General features: G+C 43.2%; 1 protein-coding gene across 7 annotated transcripts in view; it reads left to right on the top strand.

Moving 5' to 3' along the window:
* katnal2 (katanin p60 subunit A-like 2) overlaps positions 1 to 20,839 on the top strand; it is a 62,738-nt gene that overhangs the window by 18,909 nt on the left and 22,990 nt on the right. For 6 of the 7 annotated variants that reach the window (XR_008725692.1, XR_008725686.1, XR_008725693.1 and 3 more), the window contains exons 4-8: positions 1,614 to 1,656; positions 3,249 to 3,351; positions 14,665 to 14,751; positions 14,874 to 14,972; positions 18,653 to 18,730. Coding sequence is in view for 1 of the 7 variants with exons in the window: in XM_055657548.1 (XP_055513523.1) it covers positions 1,614 to 1,656; positions 3,249 to 3,351; positions 14,665 to 14,751; positions 14,874 to 14,972; positions 18,653 to 18,730 (410 nt within the window). In the remaining 6 variants the exon portion in view is untranslated. The remainder of the gene's footprint in view (positions 1 to 1,613; positions 1,657 to 3,248; positions 3,352 to 14,664; positions 14,752 to 14,873; positions 14,973 to 18,652; positions 18,731 to 20,839) is intronic. The other variant, XR_008725697.1, reaches the window with a different exon arrangement.

A 20,839-nucleotide genomic window follows, 5' to 3' on the forward strand; every position in this document is an offset into this window, starting at 1 on the left:
AACCATGATGAATGAATGAATGGAGTTCCACCAACCAGTTCCACAATTCTCTACATTGTTTCCTTCCTACAATGTGGCAATCAGAACCCCAGGCAATGCTCCAAATGTTGCTTAACCAAAGGTTTATACTTCCGCAATATGATTTGCAATTTCTATACTCAATATCCTGACCGATGAAGGCAAGTGTGCTGTACACCTTCTTTACCAACTTATCCACTCTTGTCACCACTTTCAGGAACTTGCACCTCAAGATCCCTCTGTTCATTCATGTTTCTAAGTATCCTGCCATATACTCCATACTTTCATCTTGCATTTGACCACATTGGTTCACTTTCCACAAAGTTACTTTGTGTCTATCTTTGGTATAAACCAGTATCTACAGTTCTTTTTTCTACATTCTGAAAATTGGTTGAGTTGAGGATAGAGAGAAATGTTCAGAAAAGAAATAGCAGAATATACATCAGATGGAAATTTGGGTGGAGAAATGGCAGATGGAGTTTAATCAGGACAAATTGAGGTGCTACATTTGCGAGGTCAAATGCAAGGTGAAAGTATTGAGTATATGGCAGGATACTTAGAAACATTACAACATTTACAGAAGGTACTTGGGGTGTATGCTCCTGAAAAATTGTGACTCAAGTATATAAGGTGGTCAAGAAGGTGTCTTGATCAGTCAGGATATTGAGTATAGAAATTGCAAATTATACAGCAGAAGTATAACATTTGGTTAGGCTACATTTAGAGCATTGTCTCTACTTCTAGTTGCCACACTAGAGGAAGGATGTGGAGGCTTTGGAATAGTTGTAGAGGAGGTTCACCCGGATGTTTCTCTATAGGGTTAGAGGCTGTGGGGCTACTGGTAAAAGTGTAAAACCTCATGAGAAGCATAGATTGATTGCTGGAATGATACAACCCCGAAACAGGCTCTTCGGCCCACTGAGTCAACTCCAACCATCAAACACTCATTCACACTAGTTCTATGTTATCCACTTTTCACCTCTGCACACTGGGGACAATGTATAGAAGATATTGGAGGAAATCAGAGCACCTAGAGAAATCCCATGCAGTCATAGTGAAAGCATGCAAACTCCACACAAACAGCATCCGACATCAGGATCAAGGTCTCCGACGTTGTGAGGTACTAGCTGCACCTTAGAAAGGGAAGAGAGTCTTTATTTTCCGAGAGTGGAAATGTCAAATGCTAGAGAGCAGGTTTAAGGTGAGAGGGCAAAAATATAAGGGAGATTTGTAAGGCATTTAGACTAACCTATTCACAGGCAGGGAATAGAGTGATATGGAACTTGTTCAGGTAGATGGGATTACCTTGATTTGGCTTTGTGGTCAGTGCAGACATGGAGGGCTGAGGATCTGTTCCTCTGATGTACTTCCTTATGTTCTTTTTCCAATATTCTGTCTTTCGTAACAATGAGCTAGCCCACTTTAACCGTAGCACGCAACTATTGGAAGGCAAAAATGATTTTCTGCTACTTTCTTATGCCTGATATACCAATGAAAGAGTATTCATTTATATGAATCATACAAAGCGAATGTGCTTTAAGTGAAAGGAAAAAAATGTATAGTATTGGCTAACTTTGTTTATTTTGGTCTTCTAGAAAATGCAAAATTACAGCCCCGAAATGGAGGGAAAATAAAAAGGTAAAAAAATCAAAGGATAACATTGAGGTTTTGTGTAGAATCTTATGAGGCATAGATTATACAAAAGTATTTTTTGCAAAATTGTTGTTATGAAGTTCTTATTTGTATTTTCATTCTGTAAATGATATATTTTTTTCAAATAAAATGCATGTTTTCTTTTCCATCTATCAATTTGGGCAACACAGGCCAAGTAAATTTAACAATCAATTTACTGTACTCAACAAGCAGAGGACATTAGTTAATGGTGATAACATCTCTCGTCATATGATATGATTTGTCTTGCTTTGTTTGGTCAATTTTCCATTTTATCAGATAGATGATCATCTTGTCGCTGTACTGGAACAGCTTGAACAGCATAATTATTCTGGAGCCCAGATTTTAGGCACCACAGTTGAACCTTTGTTTAAACCTATAACTTTTGCTGTTAGCTGAGTTTGCTCAGCGGTTTCATTGTGCCGTTTTAAATTAGGCTGGCTTCTCCGATAGTACACAGGAGGAAGCTGAAATGGATCTTTGATTCTTCTGGTAGAAGATGACTGCATATAGATCTGGGTTGTAGCTTCACCAAGTTGCCTACTAAGGTTTCTGCTTCTGGCCCACAAGTGTACAACTATAATTGACCCATGGTTGGAATTCAAGTGAAAGAAAGGTCATGTTGTACCATAACACATTATGATGGGATTCTTCCCATTCATAATGCTTGTTTCAACTTGTGAGTGTCCACCTTAATTAGGTAGACATACTCTAAATCTATGCCATATTTATGGCTGTATCACACGAGTCAATCATTGAAAATTGGTGCTGAAGGAATAGGTAAAATCTATACAATCTGTAAAATGCACTGCAGCAACATATGCAGGTTTCTCTGACATAATCTCCCAAAACTGCAACCTCTTAACTTGGAAGGACAAGAGTCAATAGGTATGTGGAACTGTCGCAAGGAACCATTTCCTCATTAAGTCATACAGCATCTTGACATGGATTTATTTATACAAATATTGTTATTCCAAATCAGCAAATCAGAGTTCTTAAACATCCAAATAACAGCGCTGTGGGATTATCTTCATCCAAGGACTGCACTGGTAAAAAAAAGTGGTGCACTGACACCTACTAGAGATGGACATTAAATGTTGGACTTGCCAGTGGTACTCACATCTTGCAATGCTCTTTGATTAAAAGAATCTCCTTAATACTTTAAAGGAATGTTCAGTGGGATTTACCTCTATGCACTTGTAGGACATTCTACTAATGCTCTTGTGTTCTTGTGGCATGGAGGAGCACAAAGCTCCTAAACATGTTGCAGCTTTCATTGATTAAGTTTTCCCTTTTGATCCACTGGCCCCCACTACTTACCTGAAGGTTCAGTAACTAAATACAATGACTATAGGAGCAAAATTCACATGCATGTACTGTATGTATGTCAATTTGCACTGTAATTGTGTGAACATACTGGAAAAAACAGTGATGGGTGTGACGAATATAACATTAAAAGCTAGATGGTGAAGTCAGTGTCAACGTTTAAATATAAATCTTATTTATGTCGGTGCACGTTGCTACATAAGATTTTCTGATACATTGTTTTTAAATTCAAGGACTATAAGCAGTAATTCTAAGATGCTCCCTAAAATCTCCACAACACAGCGCCCAAATTCCAAAATCGGAATGAAAAAGGCTGAGTTGAAACCTCAAAAACAGGTCAGAATTAACCAATGTTTTATTAGCAGAATATGATCAAGATTTAAGATAAAGTTTCAAGATTTGTATCTTTTAATTAGAGATTCATATTATTACAGACATTATTTAGGGAATAAGTAATAGCGCAGTACATTTGAGGGTGTGGCATATACCTCCTCAATTTGCCCTGGGTACACAAGTACACACGATATGAGCTTCTTGGATCAGGGTCCAGAGGTTTTCTCTCATCATTCGCATGCACTTGTATGTTTTTGCTTCATGTGTATTCCTTTTCAGTCGGTGCAATGGCTTTGCAAGCAGCGTATTGCTGATACAGAAGTGAAGATCAACCTTCTCTTATTTTATTAAGGGTCCATGATACTCAGCTTGTACTAATTTGGGAAGCATTTCAAATTTTGAACCAGCTCGTCTGTCAGCATGTTATTGCAATATAAAGCCTCTGGGCGGCAGTGCAAGATTGTGAGAATGGGTTTGTTAAATTGTGATGGAGCCACAAGAGACTGCAGATGCTGGAATCTTGAGCAAAATAACTAGGTGTTGGAACAACTCAACGGGTCAGGCAACATCAGTGGAAGGAATGGACAGACGATGTTTTGGATCGGGGCTCTTTTCCAGTCCTATCCTGCAATGTCATCTGTCCACTTCCTCCACAGATGGTCTCCCCGTTGCTGGACTCTTTAATTCTACTTCCTATTCCTACACAGACCATATCACCGTCTATATTGTATGAACATAATGGAAAAAACAGTGATGGGTGTGACGAATATAACATTAAAAGCTAGATGGTGAAGTCAGTGTCAACGTTTCTCGTTTCCCATATCCCTAACCAGTCTGAAGAAAGGTCTCAACCCGAAACGTCACCGATTCATTCTCTCCAGAGATGCTGCCTGTCCTGCTGAGTTACTCCAACTTTTTGTATCTATCTCCTCCACAAATGGTGCCTGACCCACTGAATATCTCCATCGTTGTGTTTTTTGCTATTAAATTGTAATTCTCCTTCATAAGTAGGAGACTAATTGAAATATTGTGACTTTTCTGTTATAACTGTTTTCCTTAAAATAGTATGCATTATGATTATTAAATAGTATCTTTCAACTCCTCCTGGAATTCTTTGCCATAGAAGGATGTAGAGGCCTAGTCAGTGGATATTTTTTAAGGCAGAGATTGATGGATTGTTGATTAGTACAGGTGTCAGAGGTTATTGGGGAGAAGGCAGGAGAATGGGGTTAGGAGGGAGAGATAGATCAGCCATGATCGAATGGCGGAGTAGACTTGATGGGCCGAATGGCTTAATTCTACTATTCTTTATGACCTTATGATCTCGTATATAGTAAAGCCATGGATTTTATTGTGATCTACGGTGTAACTGTTAGCCTCAATACAATTCCTGTTTTTGTATACTAAGGGTATAAATATTGTGCTCCTGTCTCAAGCTACGGCTAAACATTATGATACTCTACAAATGTCAAATTATTCCTTTCCTTGAATTGCTCCTCTAGCTTACACTTCACGTCAGAGGGATACTAGTAACAAATTATGTTTCTAGGGGCATAGACGTGGTTTTTATCAAATTGTCAGTTACTCAAGCGCAATGTAACTGTGCCACAATGTCAATTAATGATGTAATGGCCCCATCAAGGTAGATACAGTGGAAGATGATATGTTGAGGATGCGTGTATGAGGTGGATGGCATTGGGGAAGTTGCAGCATTTTTTTATTCCGATTGGTGGAATGATATCCGGTGTTCCTGAGGGATTTGGACATGGTCTCTGTTTTTTTCTCCTTGCACATGAATTTGTTTCGTGACTAAATAGAGAATTTTACTTCGGAGTCACGTGAGTGATTCCGTGAAGAACCCGCTCAGCACGCATGCACGGCATTAACGCCAGCAGTGCAGCAGCGGCGCAGCGGGAGTCAGGCGCTCCCGCAACGAGCCTGAAGGAAAGGAACGTTAGGTAAGTACTTACCTTCAGAGTAAAGTCGGTCTTTGCGTTTGTTTTTGCTCCAGGGGGAGCAAAGCAGCAGAGGGAAGCGTCCCCCGTTCGACAGGACAAGGGGTCACAGCTTAAGGATAAAGGGGAAATCCTTTAAAACCGAGATGAGAAGAACTTTTTTCACACAGAGAGTGGTGAATCTCTGGAACTGCCACAGAGGGTAGTTGAGGCCAGTTCATTGGCTATATTTAAGAGGGAGTTAGATGTGGCCCTTGTGGCTAAGGGGATCAGGGGGTATGGAGAGAAGGCAGGTACGGGATACTGAGTTGGATGATCAGCCATGATCATATTGAATGGCGGTGCAGGCTCGAAGGGCCGAATGGCCTACTCCTGCACCTAATTTCTATGTCTATGTTTCTATGACTCCAGGGAAGGAGCTGACAGTGGAGGAGGGAGAGGCGGCAACAGGACCGCACACGCTGCGGTCCACAGACACGGGTGCTGCGCTGATGCCCAGTTCGCTAAAACAGCTGTCTGACCAACAGCAGCGGACTGGAGGGAAATTTAAAAACTGGCCGGCACCCCTGCAGACTCCCGACAAGGAGACTCGCCGCCCGAGAACCGCTGAAATGCCACCCGAAAACAGCAGACAGCCTCTAACAGCAAGATCAGGACCAACCTCAGGCTGGAGACAGACACGGAAGATGGGATCAGCACTTCAAACAAGAAAGAAGAATGTCTGTTTCTCCAAGCCAGAGGAAGGTCATGGAGCTAAAAACTCCAGCGAGACTGCCTCAGGAGCAGGGGCAAGTCCGCCAAGGGAGCTAACACTCCCACTCCAGTGCCTAACAGCACTGGCCATCTCCCTTGTCGAGGGATTGATGGGAACCAGAGCTGGGCTGGTCAAGAAGAGGGGTCACTGGCTGAACAACATCGGGAGTATGCTTGAGGTACAGGATCAGGAAGAGCTGCTGGGTGTGGCCGCTATGTGGCTCCACCACTAGCGAGATGGCTTTTCAGTCTCAACTGACGGCCAGCTTACTACCTGTTCTTTTCAAAAAACCTCTCCAAGACAGGTAGTCATGAGGTGTTGGATTTCATCACACCTCCCCTAAATTGCATTTACTCCAAGTGCCCACCGTTATTGGGGGGTACATTGAGCATCGCTTTTAAAAACCCAAATATCTTAAAATGAATTTGATATCCGTGACGTCGGTTATCATTTTCGCATGCTCTTTCCAGAGGGTCAGGGTAGTATGGCAAAACACCTGACCCTACTGTTCGCAGTGCTCCGCAACTTCTCAGGAAGTTATAAAACCTGCCCTCAACTCAAAAATTTTTACAGGACTGTGAGAACGCCGACCTCACAACCACAGATCCTGCTATCTGGCTAAGTTACCAAACCAAGCCTAAAAAACTGGACAAAGTGTCCAAAATATCGGCGCAAGAGGGCAGGGTCTGGAATGAGCACCACACGTAAACCAGTCAGCAGTACCTCTAACGCGTCCAACAGGAGGGTCTACCTCATGGTACTGGTGAAAGCTCGGGGCCTGCATGCCAATCCCGTAAGCCTTTCAGGCCAGGGCCCAGAGCAGGCCCCATGGAAAATGCGCCACCCCCCAACATCACCGCCACGTCAGACAACGTGCAAGACTCGTTGGACCGGCAGGAAACAGAAAAATACCCATAACCATGGAGATAGGTGAGTCTGGTTCATACCAACGTATAGAAAATAGGGGCATAATACTAACAGAGGGGAGAATACACCAGTTTTAAGGAGCACGGGAGTCTATCACGAGTGATCAGTATATACTCAATGGCTTTAGTGGATACAAAATACAATTCATACTAGAAAAATTGCCACCAGTTCAACATTTACTCCAGAGGGTATTTTCCCTCTCCGTTAAAGAAACGAGAGGCACAAGCTGAGCTGGTGAGACTAATTACAAAGGGTGTCATGGGAAACATGAACCCTTGGAATTCGTATCAAATATTCGTCATTAACTCAAAAAGATGGTGGATGTCGCATCATCATTGACTTAACTTCACTAAATATGTTTGTTAAGTATATACATTTCAAAATGGAAACGGTTGTTACTGCCAAACAACTAATTTCCAAAGGGTACTTCATGGCAAGCATTGATCTTAAAGATGTTTACTATTTAGTACCATTCACAAGGATCATCGCAGATACCTGAAATGTACCTGGATGGGGCAGCTATGGCAATTTAAAGCGTTACCCAGTGGGTCACATCAGCCCAAGATTATTCACCAAGATACTAAAACCAGCTCTGGCAATATTCACAAGACAAAAACATATTGTCATGGCATATCTTGATGATATCTTAAAAAAATAGGCAAGACCATGGAATTGACTATGTTAGCTGTATCAGCTACCAAACAGTTATTCGAAACCCTGGGATTGTCTTACATCCAGATAAATCTAAGTTGAAGCCATCCACAATCATGGACTACTTGGGCTTCACAATTAATTCAGTCTACGTGACTGTAACATTGCCAAGAGAAAAAACAGTTGAATTGGCACAATCATGCAACAATTTAATGGTCCACGTACTCCCAACTATTCGACAAGTAACAGAGTAATTGGGAAAATGGTAGCAGCATTTCCGGCTACACAATTCGGACCTTTGCACTGTCAAAACTTACAAAGAGCAAAGGTACAGGCACCAAAACGACATACAGGTCATTATGATCGTGTCATGAAGTTACCCACTGAAGCATTATCATAACTACAGTGGTGGGCATAAAACGTTTGGCATAATTTCAACCTATTATCATCACTAACAAGTAGTAGATGGACTAACCCAGAGTGATCGTTGCCACTTACACTGGGCATTAATTATCTACAGATGTTGGGTGACTTTTATGGTTTAAAAGCATATGCACAAATATGCATCACTTGCATGTATGGTTACAAATAGATAATACTACGGTGGTGGCCTACATTAACCATATGGGCGGCATAAAATCGGTATCATGCGACAAGTTGGTCAACACAATTTGGCAATGGTGTGTCGAAAGACATATTTGGCTATCAGTAACTTACCTGCCAGGTAAGCTAAATACAGTGGCAGACACCAGGTCATGTAAATTTAATGACAACATCGAATGGATGTTAAACCCTAAAAAATTTGCAAAAGTTATCAAGCAATATGGCACGCCAGATACCGATTTATTTGCATCAAGGATCACCAGGTACCTATGTATGTCGCTTGGGAACCAGACCCTGAGGCAGCAGCGGTAGATGCGTTCGCGCTGGATTGGGGAAATTCTTCTTCTATGCATTTCCTCCCTTCTGCCTCATCATTTGGGGAACTACACACAATACAAATGGACTCTGCTTCAGGTATTTTGATAGTACCCAACTGGCCTACACAGCCATGGTTCCCAAAACTCCATGACATGGTTGCTGAAACTCCGATGGTATTCCCCAGTGACCCAGAGTTATTAACACCCATGTCGGGCACAAGCCACCCGTGCCATGAAAAAATCAAACTCCTGTGTTGCAGATTCTGCACAAACCACTTCTGGGACTGGGATTATCAGAACAAACCGTCGACACCATGTCAGCATCCCTCTGAACATCCACTAAAAAACAGCACTTGTCCAGCATCAAGAAATGGGAGAAGTACTGCTTGGATACAGGGACCACCTACTCAACCGCTACAGTTACCAACGTACTGGAATTCCTGGCGAACCTTCACCATGATGAAGGACTCAGCTACAGAGCCATCAACACAGCTAGAAGTGCCCTGCCTGTCTATTTAAAACCAGCTCCAGGACAACAGGCCATGGGGCCCCACCCGCTGGTGGTCAAACTAATGAAGGGTATTTACAACTCTAACCCCCTAGACCAAGGTACACCCATACATGGGATGTCAGTGTGGTCCTGACATACCTCAGGGGATGGCCACCAGCCAGATCCCTCAACCTGAAACCATTCTCAAAACACTAATGTTGATGGCACTTGTATCTGCACAGAGGGTCCAGTCACTACACCTGTTGCGACTGGACACCATGTTCACAGCTCCAGACCAGATCTCTGTCGTTATCCAGGGAATAATCAAACAGAGCAGACCAGGAACACCTAATCCAGTCGTGGAATTCCGGGCTTACCCGTCAGAAACACGGTTATGTGCCATGACCCTACTATCCTACATAGACACAACCAAAATACTCGAGGGAGATGAAAAGCCTTGTGGGTCAGTCATAAAAAACCTTATGGTCGGGTGACGAGCCATTTCGAGATGGCTCAAGCAGGTGCTAAAAGCTGCTGGGATAAAAACTAACATGTACAAATTTCATTCCACCAGGGCAGCATCCACGTTGAGGGCTAAAAGAATGGACCTGCCTATAGACCACATCCTGGCTACAGCAGGATGGTCGGGGGAAAGACCGTTCAGAAATTTTATAATAAGCCGTTGGCAAAACCTGTTTTATTTGCAGGAAAGATTTTACGGACTGCAAATATTTAATTTAAGCCCAGGGGAGCAATTTAATTTCTTTGTTGTTATTGTTAAAAAATACCATTGTGTTTTTCTACAAACAGATTCATTCGTTGATTACGATAAAACACTTCCTCCCTCAAAGACTTCGGCAGTGCGTGAAGTGATAACTGTTACATGGTTTGAAATCACAGAGCTTTGAAGTCTTCACGGAATCACTCACGTGACTCCGAAGTAAAATAGTAAGATTAAACGAGAACTTACCAGTTTGAAGTTTGATCTGTATTTCATGAGGAGTTACGACGAGGGATTACATGCCCCCCGCTCCCACCCTCAATAATATGGGTCAAACTGATAAACTGATGTCTCCTTGTCTTTACTATGTTTACTTCAATAACTGTGTCTATCTGTGATTCCACACCGCTGCTTTGAAGTATGCTGTGCATGCGTGCTGAGCGGGCTCTTCACGTAATCCCTCATCGTAACTCCTCTTAAAATACAGATAAAACTTCAAACTGGTAAGTTCTCGTTTAATCTTACTATTACCCATCAAGATCACATAAATTTAAATTTAAATTATGTGATCCAGCATATAGTGTGGGTATGCAACCCAGAACTGGGTCATCCATTTTTTTTTTAAAACGAACATGTATAACCAAAGATCTTCTAGCAGAACTCCACTATAGGATCTTTGTGTATAACAACCGCTGCATGGCCATCAGACACAAACAATTTGTTAACTAGCACTGTTAGCACTTCTTAACAGCAAGTACTTAACACGTTGTTATACAATGTCATCAATGCATCCATCCGCATTCCTCAGTAAATGTTATTGTGTTTTGAACAAGTATTAATGACGCCGTGTTCCTTTGAATAAAATTCACGCGGTGTCATAAATACTTGTTTAAAACACAATTACATTTACTGAGGAATGTAGATCGATGACACGTTGAGAATTTATTTAAACTCACCATCATGAGTGAGGGCCCCGGTCCGCGAGAAGGGCTTCTTGCTGGTGTGCAGGTTAGCTGTTCACCTACCGACCCACGTTGTGTCTCTCTGTGTTTTGCTCTCTCCCTCCCTCCCTCTCTCTCTTGCGCTCTCTCTCCCGCTCCCCATCTCGTCTCTCTAGCGTTTTGCGGTAGACAAAAATGCTGGAGAAACCCAGCGGGTGAGGCAGCCGCCTTGCCCGCTGAGTTCCTCCAGCACTCTGTGTTTTTTGTTTGGCTCTGAATTTGAAGGTGGCTCAACGGGACGGGCATGGGCTCTGGGGAGAGGGTTGCGTTTCTGGTCGAGACCCTTCTTCAGACAATCACTAGTCTCACCGACGAGAGTTCAGTTTAGTCTGAAGAAGGGTCTTCTCTCCAGAGTCGCTGCGCTGCCTGTCCTGCTGAGTTTCTCCAGCTTTATGTCTATCTTCAATTTCAGAGAAATACAATTTCTCACGGGGGACTTATAACGTCTCTAAACCCCTCTGGGACCCTCTGAACACCTCTAAACCCCCTCTAAATCCCCTGTAGCCCCTCTAAACACACCTGAACCCATCTGAAGCCTGCTAAACATCTCTAAACCGTTTAAATCCCTCTAAACTAGGAGGCTGCAAGGTGACTTGGATAGGCTGGGTGAGTGGGTAAATGCATGGCAGATGCAGTATAATGTGGATAAATGTGAGGTTATCCACTTTGGTGGCAAAAACAGGAAAGTAGACTATTATCTGAATGGTGGCTGATTAGGAAAGGGGAGATGCAATGAGACCTGGGTGTCATGGGACACCAGTCATTGAAAGTAGGCACGCAGGTGCAGCAGGCAGTGAAGAAAGCGAATGGTATGTTAGCATTCATAGCAAAATGATTTGAGTATAGGAGCAGGGAGGTTCTACTGCAGTTGTACATGGTCTTGGTGAGACCACACCTGGAATATTGCATACAGTTTTGGGCTCCTAATCTGAGGAAGGACATTCTTGCCATAGAGGGAGTACAGAGAAGGTTCACCAGACTGCTTCCTGGGATGTCAGGACTTTCATATGAAGAAAGACTGGATGGACGGCTTGCACTCGCTAGAATTTAGAAGATTGAGGGGGGATCTTGTAGAAACTTACAACATTCTTAAGGGGTTGGACAGGCTAGATGCAGGAAGATTGTTCCCAATGTTGGGGAAGCCCAGAACAAGAGGTCACAGTTTAAGGATAAAGGGGAAATCTTTTAGGACTAAGATGAGAAACACGTTTTTTACACAGAGAGTAGTGAATCTCTGGAATTCTCTGCCACAGAATGTAGTTGAGCCCAGTTCATTGGCTATATTTACGAGGGAGTTAGATGTGGCCCTTGTGGCTAAAGGGATCTCACCGACGAGAGTTGGAGAGAAAGCAGGTACAGGATACTGAGTTGGATGATCAGCCATGATCATATTGAATGGCGGTGCAGGCTCGAAGGGCCGAAAGGCCTACTCCTGCACCTATTTTCTATGTTTCTATGTTTCTATGACTGCGTCCAACTGCTGTCTGGTTCGTTGATCGGTTTGCTAGATATGAACTGTTTTGGAAGAGAAAAATGCTCACGGCAGACCAAACGTGTTAAAGAGAAATTGGCCAGATATTGAGCTCAAGTGAAATAATCACAGAATTTAATTTTAAATGAATGTACCTGCATGTTATACTGTTTAATTTGGAGATGCAACCAGATAGTCCACTGAGTTCGCACCGACCAGCGATTTTTGTTTTCCTATTTGACAATTTTATTTGGCGGCCAATCAAACGCTGCCTCTAAGGGGGTTGCATCCAATCACCAACCAGCTTGCCTTAAAATTCCCGTCCAATCAACAAATAGGTCTCCTCCCGTCCAATCAGCCGCTGTCTCCAAGGGCATTGTGTCCAATCACATAATTAGCAGCTACGGTAAATGTTGGAAGCCAGCGGAGCCACTGACAGTCAAACGGGAGGGAGCAGGAGAGATTCACACAGTGTATAATCCATAGCACCTAGTGTACAATTTCATAATATATACTAATTAACTGGGCTGACTGACCTTGGCTGGGAATCTGGGGTTCACCAAAATTGTTCCCAATTGGGTCCCGCACCGCCTAAGGCCGGCCCTGCCTCCAATTTCCGGTGGTGTTCACTCTGGCCATTGAGGAGGCCCAGGACAGAAAGGTCGGATTCGGAATGGGAGGGGGAGTTGAAGTGCTGAGTCACCGGGAGATCAGATTGGTTATTGCGGACCGAGTGGAGGTGTTCGGCGAAACAATCGCCAAGCCTAAGCATGGTATCACCGATGTAGACCAGCTGACATCTAGAGCAGCGGATGCAATAGATGAGGTTGGAGGAGGTGCAGATGAACCTCTGTTGCACCTGGAACGACTGCTTGGGTCCTTGAATGGCGTTGAGGGGGGAGGTAAAGCGACAAGTGTAGCATCTCTTGCGGTTGCAGGGGAAAGTGCCCGGGGAGGGGGTGGTACGTGTGGGAAGGGAAGAATTGACCAGGGAGTTACAGAGGGAGTGGTCTTTGCGGAAAGCAGACAGGGGAGGAGATGGGAAGATGTGGTGAGTGGTGGGGTCACGTTGGAGGTAGCGGAAATGACGGAGGATTACTTGTTGTATGTGACGGCTAGTGGGGTGGAAGGTGAGGACTAGGGGGACTCTGCCCTTGTTACGAGTGGGGGGATGGGGAGAGAGGGCAGTGTTACGGGGTATTGAAGAGACTGGTGCGAGCCTCATCTATAGTGGGGGAGGGGAACCCCCATTCCCTGAAGAATGAGGACATTTCCGATGCCCTGGTGTGGAATACCTCACCTTGGGAGCAGATGCGGCGTAGACGGAGGAATTGGGAGTAAGGGATGGAGTCCTTACAGGAAGCAGGGTGGGAAGAAGTGTAGTCTAGATAGCCATGGGAGTCAGTGGGTTAATAGTGGATGTCGGTCAGAAGTCTATCCCCTGCGATGGAGATAGTGAGGTCAAGATATGTAGGGAAGAGTCGGAAATGGTCCAGGTGTATTTGAGTGCCGGATGGAGGTTAGTGGTGAAATGGATGAAGTCAGTGATTTGTGTGTTGGTGCAGGAGGTAGCACCAATGCAATCGTCGATGTAGCAGAGGTAGAAGTCGGGGATAGGGTTGTTCGATGTACCCTACAAAGAGGCAGGCATAGCTAGGGCCCGCCTGAACCTGCATCGATTTACACATGGCTCGGGTAATAATTTGTGGTTATCGATCAACAAGGTCCCTCAAAGTAGGCTGGTTCAAAAGATTAAGGCAGAAGGGATCCATGGAGACTTATTAGTGTGGTTGATCAATGACACTTAAGTGACAGCCAAGTAGGCACACCAACTGCTTTGCTTCCTTATGCCCCTGTCCCACTTAGGAAACCTGAACGGAAACCTCTGGAGACTTTGCGCCTCACCCAAGGTTTCCGTGCGGTTCCCGGAGGTTTTTGGCCGTCTCCTTAATGGTCGAAAATGGTTTCTGCTTCTTCTATGGTCCGGCGATTATTTCAAAAAATTCAAAAGCGGCCGCGACTAAAAATAGGTTGCCGTTTTAAAAATCGGAAATTTTTTAGTCGAAGCTGGTTGCGATGCTAGTTGAAGATGGTTGCCGGAGGTTGCAGGTAGTGGAACGTAAGAACTTCCCTGGTGGAATAAACTGGGTGAAAAAAAGGTCTTAACTTCCACTGTAAGGTGCATAATCTAAAGGGTTTGACTGGCTCCTGATGCATATGATGTAAATAACACTCACTCTTTCTGATATCTCGCAATGTCTGCTATTTGCACTCCATCTCCGCATCACAATACCGAAGTGCCTTGAGCTTCAGACGATTATTGTCGTGACCACAAACTCCCACACGTTGTAGTAGCAGCATTAAAGTGTTGATCACTTTTTTGATCTTTATCAATAAAAATAGTGTTGTTACTGTGATTGATACAGGAGAATGGATCATCTGCTCCCGAAACCTCAGAATTTGGTTTGAATGTGTCCACTATTAAAGTTGGAGATGGGCTTCATCACAGACGGGTTAGTCCTGCATTGGCCGTGTTTAGACCCATAATTGCTAAGAGAGAAGTTGTACATACCGTTGCAGATAATTGAGCATGTTTTATTGATTTTATTTTCTTCCCCTTTTAAATTGTTCTCAGGGCCAGATCATTGACTTGCGTGGCATGATTCAGGATGCAGTTAAAGATTCGACTCATGAAATAGCAGTAAATAGTTTGAATTACAACCAAGATCCATCAGTGAGTAATGATATGTATTGTGTAATGTCATGAATACAGAGCTGAATTACAGTTCATCTGAGGAAATGGTTGATGTAACATTTTTGAAATTCTGATATTTTTGAATTATTCAACAATAATGAATGAATGAATAGGTTTATTGGCCAAGTATTCACATACAAGGAATTTGCCTTGGTGCTCTGCCCGCAAGTGACATGGAAACATAGAAACATAGAAAATAGGTGCAGGAGTAGGCCATTCGGCCCTTCGAGCCTGCACCGCCATTCAATATGATCATGGCTGATCATCCAACTCAGTATCTTGTACCTGCCTTCTCTCCATACCCCCTGATCACTTTAGCCACAAGGGCCATATCTAACTCCCTCTTAAATGTAGCCAATGAACTGGCCTCAACTACCTCAACTGTGGCAGAGAATTCCAGAGATTCACCACTCTGTGTGTGAAAAATGTTTTCCTCATCTCGGTCCTAAAAGATTTCCCCCTTATCCTTAAACTGTAACCCCTTGTTCTGGACTTCCCCAACATCTGGAATAATCTTCCTGTATCTAGCCTGTCCAACCCCTTAAGAATTTTGTACGTTTCTATAAGATCCCCCCTCAATCTTCTAAATTCTAGCGAGTACAAACCGAGTCTATCCAGTCTTTCTTCATATGAAAGTCCTGACATCCCAGGAATCAGTCTGGTGAACCTTCTCTGTACTCCCTCTATGGCAAGAATGTCCTTCCTCAGATTAGGAGACCAAAACTGTACGCAATACTCCAGGTGTGGTCTCACCAAGACCCTGTACAACTGCAGTAGAACCTCCCTGCTTTTATACTCAAATCCTTTGCTATGAATGCTAACATACCATTCGCCTTCTTCACTGCCTGCTGCACCTGCATGCCTACTTTTAATGACTGGTGTACCATGACACCCAGGTCTCGTTGCATCTCTCCCTTTCTTAATCGGCCACCATTCAGATAATAGTCTACTTTCCTGTTTTTGCCGCCAAAGTGGATAACCTCACATTTATCCACTTTATACTGCATCTGCCATGCATTTACCCACTCACCCAGCCTATCCAAGTCACCTTGCAGCCTCCTAGCATCCTCCACACAGCTAACACTGCCCCCCAGCTTCGTGTCATCCGCAAATTTGGAGATGTTGCATTCAATTCCCTCGTCTAAATCATTAATATATATCATAAATAGCTGGGGTCCCAGCACTGAGCCTTGCGGTACCCCACTAGTCACTGCCTGCCATTGTGAAAAGGACCCGTTTACTCCTACTCTTTGCTTCCTGTCTGCCAGCCAGTTCTCTATCCGCATCAATACTGAACCCCCAATACCGTGTGCTTTAAGTTTGTATACTAATCTAATGTCTGACGACACTACTGTGGTCGGACTTATTTCAAAGGGAGACGAGGCAGCCTACAGAGAGGAAGTCCTGAAGTTGACAACCTGGTGCTCAGAAAACAATCTGGCTCTGAACACCAGGAAAACAAAAGAGCTCATTGTCGACTTCAGGAGGCACAGCACCGACTTAGTCCCCCTACACATTAACGGCGAGTGTGTGGAGAGGGTCAACACCTTCCGGTTTCTCGGCATCCATATCGCTGCTGATATCTCCTGGACGGACAACACGACGGCGGTCATCAAGAAGGCTCAGCAGCGGCTGCACTTCCTGAGGGTCCTCAGGAAGCACAACCTGGACTCTAACCTGCTGCTGACCTTCTACCGCTCGTCCATCGAGAGCCTGCTGACATACTGCATTACAGCATGGTATGGCAGCTGCACCATGGCAGACAGGGAGAGGCTTCAGAGGGTAACCAGGACAGCGCAGAGGATCATTGGTTGCCCTCTCCCCTCCCTGATGGACATCTACACCTCCCGCTGCCTTAGCAGGGCAAAGAAGATCACCAAAGACAGCTCCCATCCTGCGTTTGGACTGTTCGACCTGCTGCCCTCTGGAAGGCGCTATAGGTGCATCAAATCCAGGACAAACAGACTCAGGAATAGCTGCTTCCCGAGAATTATATCTACCATAAATTCAAATCCACACATGCACTGACTACACCGCCCAACACGGACTTCCATCTGTATATATGTATATATGTATGTAGCGCCGTAGAATTTGTGCACCTATTCCCCCCCCCCCCCCATCTCCCTTCTGTTTTGTTTTTCTGTTTCTTGTTTTTTGTGTAAAATTGTATGTATGCACTGAGTACGAGCAGCTTTCAGTTTCACTGTACATGTATAGTGACAATAAATGGCATATCATATCATCATCATATCATCTTATGTGGGACCTTGTCGAAAGCCTTCTGAAAGTCCAGATATAACACATCCACTGGTTCTCCCTTATCCACTCTACTAGTTACATCCTCGAAAAATTCTATAAGATTCGTCAGACATGATTTACCTTTCATAAATCCATGCTGACTTTGTCCAATGATTTCACCACTTTCCAAATGTGCTGCTATCCCATCTTTAATAACTGACTCTAGCAGTTTCCCCACTGCCGACGTTAGACTAACTGGTCTGTAATTCCCTGTTTTCTCTCTCCCTTCCTTTTTAAAAAGTGGGGTTACATTAGCTACCCTCCAATCCTCAGGAACTACTCCAGAATCTAAAGAGTTTTGAAAAATAACACTAATGCATCCACTATTTCTGGGGCTACTTCCTTAAGTACTCTGGGATGCAGCCTATCTGGCCCTGGGGATTTATCGGCCTTTAATCCATTCAATTTACCTAACACTACTTCCCGGCTAACCTGGATTTCACTCAGTTCCTCCATCTCATTTGAGCCCCGGTCCCCTGCTATTTCTGGCAGATTATTTATGTCTTCCTTAGTGAAGACAGAACCAAAGTAGTTATTCAATTGGTCTGCCATGTCCTTGTTCCCCATGATCAATTCACCTGTTTCTGACTGCAAGGGACCTACATTTGTTTTAATTAATCTTTTTCTCTTCACATATCTATAAAAGCTTTTGCAGTCAGTTTTTATGTTCCCTGCCAGTTTTCTTTCATAATCTATTTTCCCTTTCCTAATTAAGCCCTTTGTCCTTCTCTGTTGTACGCTTCATCTTTTGTTTTGATACTATCCCTGATTTCCCTTGTTATCCACGGATGCACTACCTTCCCTGATTTATTTTTTTGCCAAACTGGGATGAGCAATTGTTGTAGTTCATTCATGCAGTCTTCAAATGCCTTCCATTGCATATCCACCATCAACCCATTAAGAATCAATTGCCAGTCAATCTTGGCCAATTCACGTCTCATACTCTCAAAGTTACCTTTAAGTTCAGGACCCTTGTTTCTGAATTAACAATGTCACTCTCCATCCTAATGAAGAACTCAACCATATTATGGTCACTCTTGCCCAAGGGGCCACGCACAACAAGACTGCTAACGAACCCTTCCTCATTACTCAATACCCAATCTAGAATAGCCTGCTCTCTCGTTGGACAACATGACATACAGTGAAAGTTAGGAATTACACATAAAATATTAATGATGAATGTTTTTTCATAAACACTTGCTAGCTTTAAATAAACACCAGAAATGAAAGGGCACATAGATGTTTGAATTTTCTATTACTGTATGTCATTGATGGTGCTTTACTTCAGTACCCTGTCTTTTTAAAATAATCTAAATCTGTACTCAAGCAATTCTTCTGAAAACATTGTCTTGTGTTGGCAGGAGAGATTAATAAAGCCACTGGGTGCTTTCATAGGAGCAACTGGTGAAATGAGAGATCTTGCTGTTGTTATTAGCAGGGTAAGCCACGGAAATATACATTTCAAAATTATATCCTGCAAGTTTGAACATCTAGGATATGTAATAACATTTAAATCTGACTGCTTTTGGAGAGATCATTTAATTCTGTTATGGATAGTTGTATGAGTTATATGCTAAATGATAATTGGGTGCCCTTGCCTAAATTAATTTTGCCCAGAGTGTATCTATAATCATACAGCACAGATACAGTCCTTTTGGCGCAATGTGTCTATGGTGAGCAAAATGTAGCAATGTTACAAAATTTTGAGATTTAAAAAAATCAAGTGCAATTTATCCCATCAGATAAAGCATAAAAATAAGTTTAATTTGACACCTAATTCACTTTCATATCTTCAGTATTAAAAAAGTTATGGCCATTTTCATACTCGGAAATTAGCATCTTGTTCCCTATTGCTTTTCCATTGACTTAACACAAAAGCTGCGATCAAGCCCATAACTTTCTTAAAAATTAAGAGAACTGAAAGAAATTTTCAGTTATTATAGATTGAAGCATTCTGAAACAAATATGAAACAATCATACGTTGGATGACCTGAAATTAAAGCATATAATTAGTTAGTTACCCAATTGTAGCTAATTACAAAATTCAATTACTAGATCTAAACATCTATCCATTTTTAAATAGCTTAAGTGTCCAAATAACATTCACACAAGAATTCACAATATAACATGATTTTAAAATCTCATTGTCATGGATTTATAGGCCAAATGGAAGGAATTTAGTGTTTAATTCCCATAAATTAATGGCCATTTAAATCATCTTGCGAGTGGGTTTTTGTGGAACGGGATCGATTGGAACGTTGCGGTGAATTTAAACCCCATAACGGCAGGAAAAATACTGCCGGTTCGTATGGGTCCTAAATCACCGTTTCGGAACGTAAAATGTGGATTAAAGGCATCCTAAGAAGCACGTTTATACATAAAATACATAACGGCTTTCCTTTACCTGTCCCGTACGTGAAATCTGTCCCCGTTGTTGGCGTTCATGGCATTAGAAACTGATTTTTAAATTACTCCAGTGCTGAAATTGTCAAGCGATTTAAAAAAACCCCAAAGAATTCACAGAACAGCCATCGGAACAATTCTTCAGCAAAAGCTTGCACTCCAAGAAGATATATCCGGGACAGGTAGGAGAAAAAAACACATTTAACCACGCCCCCCCCCCCCCCCCCCCCCCCCCCCCCTCATAGGCACCAAAGTCGCGCACATGGCCAGTGGCAGAACTGCAGCGCCGCTGACGGTAAGTTTTGTAACATACCTACAAAATGCCTGCCTCAGATTGTCCCATTTACTAGCATCTCTCTAAACCTTTCCTATTCTATGATCCCTTCCAGTGTAGTTAGCTTCAAACTGTAAGCATACCATATAAGCATTAATTGTAACATGGTATTGATGGAAAGATCAATATGCAAACATAAATTGAACAAGAGCATGATATAAATATGCAAATATGAAGATGAAGATGCAAGAGACTGAAGATGTTGCAATCTGGAGCAACAAACAATCTGCTGGCAGAACTCAATGGGTAGAACAGCATCTTTGAGACAAAAGGATTTCTCGCAATTTCAGGGCAAGATCCTGCTTCAGGACTAGGTGGGGATATGGAAAATGGCCAATATAAAGAGATGAAGTGGAGTGGTGAGACGGGACAGAGAGCAATAGGTGGACCAAGGAGAGGTGAAAGATGATGAGCAGATTGAGCCAGGTAGGGGAGGGGGAGGCATGGAGTTGGAAGCTAGAGGCAGGTGGATGATATAAACTGCAGATGCTGGGTTATACACAAAAGGACAGAAAGTGTTGGAGTAACTCATCAGGTCTGGCAGCATCTCTGGAGTACATGGATAGGCAACGTTTTTGGTCGAGACCATTCTTCAGATGATAGAAGATGGTAGATGGAAAAAAGGCCAGGTGGAGTGAGCAAGGGGGGAAGAAGGGTGAAAGTGGAGACCACTTCCTACACACATTAGGGTCACAAAGGGGTACCAATGCTGGAAACTGAGGAGGAAGGGTGATAATGGGAACCATTAGGAGAGAGATAATGCAGATAGAACAAGAACAAGATTGGGGGGGGACGACGCAGTTGTTGAAAT

This window comes from Leucoraja erinacea, chromosome 1 (assembly GCF_028641065.1).
Source record: "Leucoraja erinacea ecotype New England chromosome 1, Leri_hhj_1, whole genome shotgun sequence".
Taxonomy (NCBI): domain Eukaryota; kingdom Metazoa; phylum Chordata; class Chondrichthyes; order Rajiformes; family Rajidae; genus Leucoraja; species Leucoraja erinaceus.